The sequence below is a fragment of the Sinocyclocheilus rhinocerous genome, unplaced genomic scaffold, assembly GCF_001515625.1.
Source record: "Sinocyclocheilus rhinocerous isolate Xijiao unplaced genomic scaffold, SAMN03320098_v1.1 scaffold1600, whole genome shotgun sequence".
NCBI lineage: Eukaryota > Metazoa > Chordata > Actinopteri > Cypriniformes > Cyprinidae > Sinocyclocheilus > Sinocyclocheilus rhinocerous.
The window spans coordinates 2486056-2495941 of record NW_015665129.1 but is presented as its reverse complement, the minus strand read 5'-3'; the positions used below and the strand labels follow the sequence as shown (position 1 = coordinate 2495941).

The 9886-nt window shown below is 36.9% G+C and overlaps 2 protein-coding genes across 4 annotated transcripts in view; both read right to left on the bottom strand.

Moving 5' to 3' along the window:
• Window positions 1-3990, bottom strand: part of LOC107731222 (HAUS augmin-like complex subunit 5) — an 8287-nt gene extending 4297 nt beyond the window's left edge. For both annotated transcript variants that reach the window (XM_016542244.1, XM_016542245.1), the window contains exons 1-12: window positions 3793-3990; window positions 3656-3718; window positions 3521-3553; window positions 3024-3048; window positions 2807-2939; window positions 2418-2577; window positions 2165-2240; window positions 1769-1854; window positions 1622-1676; window positions 1386-1513; window positions 1200-1281; window positions 984-1117 (exon numbers count right to left, since the gene is read on the bottom strand). In XM_016542244.1, coding sequence (XP_016397730.1) covers window positions 984-1117; window positions 1200-1281; window positions 1386-1513; window positions 1622-1676; window positions 1769-1854; window positions 2165-2240; window positions 2418-2577; window positions 2807-2939; window positions 3024-3048; window positions 3521-3553; window positions 3656-3718; window positions 3793-3884 — 1067 coding nt within the window. In that variant the 5' untranslated portion in view covers window positions 3885-3990. The remainder of the gene's footprint in view (window positions 1-983; window positions 1118-1199; window positions 1282-1385; window positions 1514-1621; window positions 1677-1768; window positions 1855-2164; window positions 2241-2417; window positions 2578-2806; window positions 2940-3023; window positions 3049-3520; window positions 3554-3655; window positions 3719-3792) is intronic.
• Window positions 3991-5679: 1689 nt separating this feature from the next.
• Window positions 5680-9341, bottom strand: LOC107731140 (torsin-1A-interacting protein 1-like). 2 transcript variants are annotated; one of them, XM_016542126.1, is made up of 8 exons: window positions 9155-9341; window positions 8193-8324; window positions 7915-8088; window positions 7658-7828; window positions 7416-7523; window positions 7147-7260; window positions 6908-6967; window positions 5680-6809 (listed from the first exon to the last, which is right to left on the bottom strand). In XM_016542126.1, the coding sequence occupies exons 1-8, from the start codon at window positions 9213-9215 to the stop codon at window positions 6010-6012; spliced, it is 1620 nt and encodes a 539-aa protein (XP_016397612.1). In that variant the 5' UTR covers window positions 9216-9341; the 3' UTR covers window positions 5680-6009. The 2 variants fall into 2 exon arrangements, with proteins under 2 accessions (XP_016397612.1, XP_016397614.1); XM_016542128.1 differs by having other exon boundaries at window positions 7658-7819.
• Between the last annotated feature and the right edge of the window lie 545 nt (window positions 9342-9886).

Sequence of the window (9886 nt, the reverse complement as noted above, 5' to 3'; positions counted from 1 at the left end):
AGGCGGGGCATAGAGGAGAAACAATAAGGTACAGTATGTGGAAAATGCATTAACATTTCATTACACCAAATACACAAAATAATGTTCTTTTTAGTATCATCATATGACCCCTTTAAAGGGGCCATGAACTAAGAAATCAAAATTCCCTTGATCTTTTGATATATGATTTTGATAGTCATTGTGCAAGTTTCAAAAATCAAAACTTTCTTGATAGTCTAAAAACAGCTTATATTGAAGCCAATCTCCCAAAACGACAGATTTGGATTGTGCCAGTTTATGATGTAATTGTGCCGCTAAACACTGCCTCCACAGAGGAAGATCAACGCCTGCTTCTACATCATTGCCTGTTTAGCCCCGTCCACCGAATCGCGCACATAGTAGGTAAATGACAAGAGCGGAAAACGCAGGTCTACGCAGAAACCAAATGATAAACTTTATTTGATTAACTTAATTTTTAATGAAGTGCCATACCGCGTCATTAAGAACTTGGTCCTTTGTTCGCTTTATTTTACCGCGGATTCGTTTACAAACAAGGCACAATTTGATGCATTGAAACTAAAAGATGATGCTGTGCCAAATATATTGGATCCGATGTCGCACCACAAAAGCGTGAATACCTGTTTTCATTATATGATAACTATTGTTTTGTCTTACATGTACTGAGTACTTATGCGTTTTTAACCTAAAACACAGCAGCGTCCATCTATAAAAGATGTTAGCCAATCATAGCAGTGGTCGTTTACTTCTGATTCAACAATCCGCCACGCCTATTCAAACGGAGCATTCTGAAGAGGGGGGTCAAAACCGGACAGAACATAGCCTATTACTTCTAAATTAAAAATCTTGATAACATTATAAGTGGACCTCAGAGAACAGTACACAATAATAAAAAAGGCAGTTAATCTAGCAAGTAATTATAAAAAGTAATAGTTACTAATAGTTATTGAATTTACAAGTTCAAAAGTAAATATAATCATTTCCACCTGGACACTGGGTCTGATCCGTGTGCCGTCTCTGCTTTTCTCATCAAAGCCGTGAGTTCGATCTCAAGCTGCCCACATCTGTTGCGAGTCTGTGCCAGTTCAAAATAACTCTGCTCCACCTCCTCCCAGGCAGACTGTGTGCAAACACACAAATACAATCTGAGCCACAAGAGAAAGTGTGTAAAATGCAGTAAGATTACCATCTCAAATTATCACCTGTAACAGACTGCGGACAGGTGTTAACTCCTCTTTCTGCTCAGCCGACACATCTATTAGGTGATCGCTCTCATAACGAAACCTGCATTAAGTGCAAATGCCTGAGTAATAAGCAATAATCGATTCAATAACATCATTATTTATAGAGTGGGTTTTGATAACATACATTATAATGTAAAAACATACCCTAGATCCGAAACATCACGCTCCACATTCAAAGCTGCAATCTTCTCTTCTAACGCCACCTGCTGTCTGGAGGTCAAGGCTTGCAGAGCTGAAAGAACTTGGTTTGGAGGATGAGAGCGTAGAACGTTCTGAAAAGTAAACATATTGAGGTTCTCATAAGCTGTTGTTGTGCAGAACTAAATGCATGCAGACACATAACAAACATGCATCCTCCTGAAATGAGTGTCTTCATCTACCTCCACTGCACTCGTCCAGTGCTGGATCACTGCTTTCCTTTGTTCATGAGTAAATCTGGATAAAAAAAAATGAATTAGCATCAACAAGGCAAAAGTGCTCAAGCTCTTCTATCTACAATATCAGCACCAAAGGCCTGTGCATCTTACTCAGTGGACGGATTCACGTTTAGTTCACTCTGTAGCAGGCCCTGGAAGAAGAGAACCCTCTCGCTGCAGAGCTCTCTCACATCTTTCTGAAATGAGATAGAAATGGTGTTTCATGAGTTACAATCAGTGGAAAGACAAGTGCTTTAATCAAGTGGTCAGTTGGAGTTTGATTGGTTAAAATTATCAAATTAGGCCCCAAGTGAACGATCAGTGAAAGTTTAGTTAAAGATTTTGTAACTACACCACCTAGCTTTCTCAAATGAAGGCCATTCAAAAGTAGAATTTTTGAATTTCAGAATTAAAACTGACATCAGCAATGATAAGAAGCCAAAAAGTAGCTATAATTATAATATTATAGTGTGCATCACAAACACCATTAAATACAGCAATACTTACTAAAACCAATGGATCTGCTCCGGCTTCACTGTCTGAACTGTCAGATGGCCCAAACACCAGCTTCACCTCTGCTTTCCTGGACAATTAGAAAAATAATGTGATTTACAGGTTTGAGTCATATATGAATATTAATGCTTTTATTCAGCAAAGATGCACACAGCATCAGAATATGGCACATAGCAGCTTTAACACATTGTCTAATCAGTCTTTGAGAAAGCTGCAATAGAAATATGACAGTCTGAAGGTGGCTCACTTGGACAGCTCTTCCAGGGCATGCCGCTGAGCGCCAATCACGTGTGTGTCCTCTAACAGTACGTTTCTCTCCTCAGAGCAGCGCTGCCTGAACGAATCTAACAGGATCTGTCTGTGCCTGCTCTCCATAAAGTCCTCCCAGTTCCTGTTCACGTTCCTTTCTGCTCAGCAACAGAAGATATTAGTAACAACAACATAAAATACCATTCCATAATCTGATTATTACTAGTATTTTTTTAAAAAGATAATAAACAGTAAAGAAGGTAATCAGAGACTATTTGAATATTTTGATGACTTAAAACCCTTTTCCCCCCACATAGTCTATAGTATAGGTGTAGGTAGTATAAAAGAGCATAAAGATGAACAGAAAGATAAAATAAGAACATTCACCTTCGGTAGCAAGTTGATCCTCTACTCTACTGATCTTTGTGTCCAGTTGATTGAGTTCAGTCTGAAGGGCATCAATCTCTCTCTGAAGCTCAAGCCTTCTCGCATCTTTATTTTGATTTTTCAACTGTTTAAGCTACAAAGAATAATCATCTTTAGCTGCGCTTATCAATCCTTATAGAAGCAGCATAACAAATTGCAATTAAGTACATTTCTTTACCTCTTTATCTTGTAAAACTTTGTACCTTAGGATTTAGATGGTCAAGGAACAACTCAAACAACCACAATTTAGCAAGTAATAAAGTAGCAGCTTAATTTTCAACATTTTGACACAACACAGTAAAAATATATAAATTGTGGTGGGTCTCATGAAACAACCATATTTCATGTTTTATGTGTCATAAAATCAGTGTTATTTTAATATTATTAATATACGATTATAGAATTTATTTTTGTTTATATATTATCAGTTTTTATATCAAATTTAGTGTTTGTTATATAAAATATTTCCATTTCCATTTATTTCTATTTAAGTCATTTTAGTACTTCGACTTAAGCTTTCTTTTACTTCAAATCAAACATTTTTCAGCTTCAATCTAATGAACGAAAACAAATGTAATAGTTTTAGCTTAATCAGCGATAACAACCCTGCACAAAATATACACATACAGTATATGCATATTAACACATCACATTGTCAGAAAACTTAAAGGATACCACTGAACATTCCCCCTCATCACACGAACGTTCCTGTAGGATAAGTTATATGTCAAAGGAATATTGTATAATCAGAAAAAGTGCATTGAAGAAAACGTAGTAAGCATTCGAGATTGTAAAACCTTGAGAGCTCACCTTTCCTTATAAATATGTTGCGTGATATACTTCCAAATGGAAGCTCCAGGACCGACACACAACCTAGATAAAACGTAAACGATCAATCTAAAATCGTTGATGAGGATTAATGCTATAATTCATAACAACTCACTAACGTCTTTATATAGCCGTCATCCGGCAATCTGGCTGCTGGCAACTCAAGTTCCTCAACAGCCCAGCGCTTCAGCTCCTGACTGAGACTTGCCATCTTTTTAAATCTTCTGATAATAATAAAACAAACCTGCAGTATAAAAAAAATCTCACTTCTTCTAATGCGAAAAAGACAACAACAGTCAAAATACGCGGGAGACGTTTCTTCGCCCACGTTTAATTTGCTACTTGTCTCTAACGGGGCCGATGCTGCCCCCACAGGTCAGTATACGAAAATCAGCACATTCACATCAGCACATATCTGTCCAGTACTCTTTTATGAATGTTCTTTTATTTTTCGTTTTCTTGAAAAGAACGTTTTTTCCCGTTTGTCATCAATATTGCTTTTATAGGATTAAATTCACTGAATTATTAATCTTGACTGATACTCTTATTATCTTATTATAATATCAGAATCAGAATGAGCTTTATTGCCAGGTAGGTTTACACATACGAATGTGTTTTCATGACAGAAGCTTCCACAGTGCAACAGAATGACAGTGACAAGACAATACACAGATAATAAAATAATAAGAATAGAATAAGTAAATAGGGAATAACAATATACAAACTGTTATTGGCAACAGTTCAAAGAGGGAGTGTGCTGGATGTGAGGGGTCCAGGGTGATTTTGACAGGCTTTTTGCTCACTCTGGATAAGTAGGTGATTGGGGGGAGAGCAGGGGGGTTTCTCCTGAAGCCCTCCATCATCTCCACTGTTTTGAGCGTATTGAGCTCAATATGTAACAAGTATTAAATCTCTTTTGACTTTTTTTTACTTACCGATTCATAGTAAGGTGTAGGCTACTTCAAAATGTCCCAAAATTGATTTAGTCAAAGAAGCTATTGTTTCATTGGTATCTTTCCACAGAGATGATTTGTTATATTTCATTATTTAAATTCTTGATGAAACTATTTAGCTTGTAGGTCTATATGTTTTCAAATATCACTATTGCACATTCTCTTCACCTCCAATTCTTATCAGTAACGATTTGTAACAATATTTTTTTGTTGCATGTCATTTATTAATTTCCTAATTATATAGGTTCCTGTTGGAAGACGGCCAGCCATTTTTCCTCTAATCTTTTTTCAACATTATTTTGATTGTTATTCAACCTGCACAGTGATTTTCTTGTCTCTAACAGAACTGAACTCTGACCCAATGGGCTTTATTGAATGTGCAGCATACATTTTATACTGTTCAGCACTCAAGAAATTCCGAGTACCGACAAGCATGTGTTAGTAGTATTCATTGAGCAAATTAATAACTTAAGCAGAATAGGGCTGCCTTTACAGCTCGTAACTCAAGATACTCTGCCAAAAAACATCTGTTTGGTTTTGATTATTATTATTATGTTACTAAAAATGTCAGAAAATCACTCTGGACTGGCGGGGTCTCGGCTAATATGGCAGTGTCTGTCAAAAGTCGTGGGTGGGGCTTGTAAAATTGAACATCATATTTTACGGACTCTGTGATCGGCTTGCTCTGAGACGCTTGGCTGTGTTCAAAATGGCATACTTGCTTACTGCCCAGTACACAGTGCATACTGCCTACTATTTTTTTAAAATAACAGTATGTGAAACAGTATACAATAAGCAACAACTATTTCATAGTATGCTAAAGTGTTGTCACGTGACAAACACTGAACATTGATTCAGCACAGCTGTCGATGCTGTTATCTTACAAATTAATGTGCTAACTGTTCTTTTTACAAAGGCTTGTTAATAAGGCTTCATACTAGTAAACAATGCTATATTGCCCCCAGTTGAACAGTGTCCCATTAGGTAATGAAAAGTTCGCCACACACTTGTGGTCTTCATCCTCACTTGAACATTTGGGCCAAAGGAAAGGAATGTACAACAATTCATTTGCTGATTTATATTGTAAGCCAAATGCTTACTATTTAATGCCAAAAACATTATTATTATTATATGATCAAGTGTCTGCCTTCACACACATATTATCAAAGAAAACAAAGAACCAAATGTAGGCGAATACAAAAACCATTTGTATAAAACATTTATAAACATATACATTTTTAAAAAAACCTCTTTGGAATAAAGATCCTCTATGTACATTTCTGTGGTCCACACATTCATGAAGTAGACCAGTTAAACTCAAAACTCTACAAAATGACTTGTCCAGCCCAATACAGTAATACAATCTTATGATTTTCCGTGAGGTTATGCCCCACATCCCTGCTGTTCAATTTTCTCTTCTGCAGCCACTGGCAGGATGAGGTGAGAAATTCTGCTCCACAGTCCACTCAGTTTATCCACATCCATTTGATTAAACATAGTGGATTTGTCTGAGATGACAAACTTCTGTTTTACATGGTCATGTACCATGTCCTCCACTGCACTTAGACTGGTCGTCGGGGCTATTTCATCCACCGAAAGCATCACAGTGAAGACCAGGAAAACCTTCTTGTAAGCAGCATTCTCGTGGTCACAGTAACGATAGAATATGAGCGTAGATCCAGGAGGGAGCTCCTCAAAACGGTGCACAACAGCTGCAGGTTTATCACCTTCAAACGCTTCCCTCAGCTCTTCATCAATCTCCAGCTTGACCCGGTTACTGTCTTGTGCTCTTTTGGTGGTCCCATTGATTTCTAAGATTGAAGCGTTATGGGTAGCAGAGTACACCCCGGCTAATCTTCGAGCAAGGCAGCCCAATGTCCTTTCAGCCTGAAGGCCAGCAGTCAGAATTACGCTGACCGGTTCAGTGGGGTTGACCGTCGCCAGGTGGCTCTTAAGATGTTTCCCACTCCTCTTCCAGAACACTGAGCGCTGACTGGGAAAAAGAGCTTGTAGAGCTGCTAACTCCAGGTCAAATTTCTCCACTGATTTAGAATGGACCACATCAGTTTGAGGCAAACGGGAGTGTAAGAACTTCTGATAGGTCAAAAAGCCAAAAAAGCCCAAAGCAAGTAATCCTGTCAGTATCAGAGCCCACTTGTACTTGCACATGTACGACGTCCAGCCTAGAAAAACACAAATTTCTGAATTAACAAAACACTGTGGATGTGAAACAAATCTGATTGTTTTAATTATAAAGGAATGGATGAAGGACTGAAAATACCTCTAGAGGAGGGGGCTGGACTTGCTTTTGAGGTGACTGGTTTCTGCAAACTCTTCAATTCTTGAAGGCAAATTAAGAGAATTATGATCTACAATTTCTTAAATATTATCCATTTTTCTTTACTGGCATAAGACAAAACTATTAATGTAAAATTTTTGAATATATATCTTTAGTAATAAAATTGACAATAGTAATGCTGTAAAATAGTAATCAAAAGGACAACTACAAAAAATTTTTACCTGTGTATTTGTGATTAGTTTGATTTGTGATAGGAAACTGAATTGTTGGGTAGACGTAACTTTTCTGGGGTTCAGTTGGTGGGTGTCTATTCCAACTCCTAAGACCAGGGGGATCTATAGTAAGAACACAACGTTTGATTAAATCAAATGAATGAAAACAATTTATCATATACAGTAAGAACGTGATTAAGCATAAGTTTGTACTTTTACCAGGACAAATATGGCTACTTTAATATACAGTATATATATAATAAAAATGTTTTACAAACTTTTGTGTTTCTCTGTTACATGATTCTGGTAGTTCATGTTATTCCTATTTCTCAATCTATACACCTCTTGTTGATGTTCCAGTGGAACAGCTCCCATACTAGAGGCATCTGCAATGAAAAGGATACTTGTGAGCAGAGGTGTGCACATAAGGGACGGGCCGGGGTTGGCTTGAGCCCCTGCCCGTTTAATTGCAAATGTATTAATTGTAATTCAAAAGGTAATTTTATTAATGATAACAAACCTCCACATTTTGTGACTGGTCTGTAATTTTCTGCTTTGGGTTTGGGTATTTCAGTGACCTTAATATTTAGATGAATAGGTCTTTGTTTGTTGAGTGTCCCTTCACTTTCCAGATTTTCCTCCCTTACATGGGCTGGATGCATTTCTTCTGTCCCAGGCTGGGCTGAGGAACCCACAGAAGGAAAATAACACCCCCGTTAATTTTATTTGATATTTAATATTATAACACTTATGCTTATTCCTCATATAGAATCTTACCTGTCAAACCAGACTCCTGCTCCTGCTCAGTCTCCTCATCTGAGTTCATTTCTTGATCCTGGTCTTCTTCCTCACCCATCTCCATATTTGCATCATCTGTTTGGTTAAAACCATCACCTTTCTCATTTATAACCCTTCTCTTCTCTTCAAGCTTTTGCTTCTTAACAGAGGATTCTAAAAAAAAAAAAATAGCATAAACATTAGCATTAAAAAGACGTTTTGCCTGAAAAACTAAATGTAAGAGAATTAAAAAAAAAAAAAAATGTAATTTCACATACCATCCTCGTCCTCTTTAGTGAGACTCTTGGGCTCCTTGGCTCCATTGACAGCTCTGGATGCCCCATCATCTTCCCTCATTTTCCGGGTTCTCTTTATTGGGCTTCTGGGTTTAAGATCCTCACTACATAAAGCTAAGATAGAAGAGGGACTGAGTGAACCTTACAGAAATATGCCAACAAATTATAAGATTTTTGTTAAGTATTTTTGCTTGTTATGCGCCAGCGGAAACCGACACACCACATGATCTTGACAAGAAAATGAATGATTTTAAAGTAAACAGAGACATTAGCAACTATACATTGTGAACTTTATTTATAATCTTATTAGAAATCTATAAAATGTAAATGAAATGTTTACACTAAACGATATCGAGATTATAAAGAACGGAACTATTAGCCCTTTAGTTCATATGCTCAAGCTAAACAGTGGATATTTTAAAAGTTCAGCCTAGTTAGCAAATACTTAAAAAAGGTTAAATAACAAGCATCTTAATCTACTGAGAGAAAGAGAGTGTAGCTTTGGAAGTACATTTTTCTCCGTATTATTACTAGCATGAGAGGTAACGTACAGACACAATCATGAGACGGTGTGTACGAAAATTGCAATTTAACGTTATCATATAAAGTAACGTAACGTACGGAGAGATTGATCTTGACATAATTTGTTTTGCATTTATTGATACTGTCTACAGGCACGGATATGCACATAATCTAAAAGGCAAGCAGCGAGTCGTTACGTTTTACGCTACGCAACGTTAGCCTGTTTACTTTAACAGGTTTCTATATAAAAAGGAAACCCTTAACATGAAAATATTGTCTTTCGCCGTGGATTACGGATTCGCTCTTTTGGCAATAGATAATATTTATTGCAGGTAAATAGTATTTGGTGCTTGGACACTGTTGTAGTAACGTTACATTATTGTAGTACATTAAGCCACGTTAAGAGTATTAGAAAGTCAAACCTTGCGTGGGTGCCTGTCTGGCGCTTCTCCTTCTGTCTTCTTTAGAATCACTTGTGTCCATTTTTTATATTTCACCACTTATTATCAAACTTTTTACTTTTCCAGTGCAGCCGAAACCGGAAAGCGGAACATTAATGATGGTCTTCGTCGGAGCGACTTCAGTGAAACACAACTTCTCTCCCGGAAATAGTTGACGTTCACAGTTAGTTTCACTTCTAAGGCCATTTATGGTTGTAAAGTTTACATTGTTCAATAAAGTAAAAAAAAAAAAAAAGTTAGTTTCACTTCTGTAAATACAACTTGAAGTAATTTTAACAAAACGAAACAAAAATAAATAAATAAATAAAAAACAAAAACACAAAGGTAAAGAAAATTTAAAAGGGCATCACAAACATATGTTAAAGGGGTCATATGATGGTTTTTTAAAGATCATTATTTTGTGTATTTGGTGTAACAGAATATGTTGACATGCTTTAATGTTCAAAAAACACATTATTTTTCAAATACTGTACATTATTGTAGGTCCTCTATGCCCCGCCTCTCTCAAACGCTTCGTTTTCTACAAAGTCCCGCCTTCCGACAAGCGCAGTCTGCAAGCACGCGTCGGAAATGTAACGCCCCTTACCATAATCACGAGCGTCAGCTTTCAAAGTAAATATCAAGACAGTTAATAATGTCGTTAGTTTTACCATCAGTTCAAGCCCGAAAGGGGAACAGAGTCACGTGACAGAC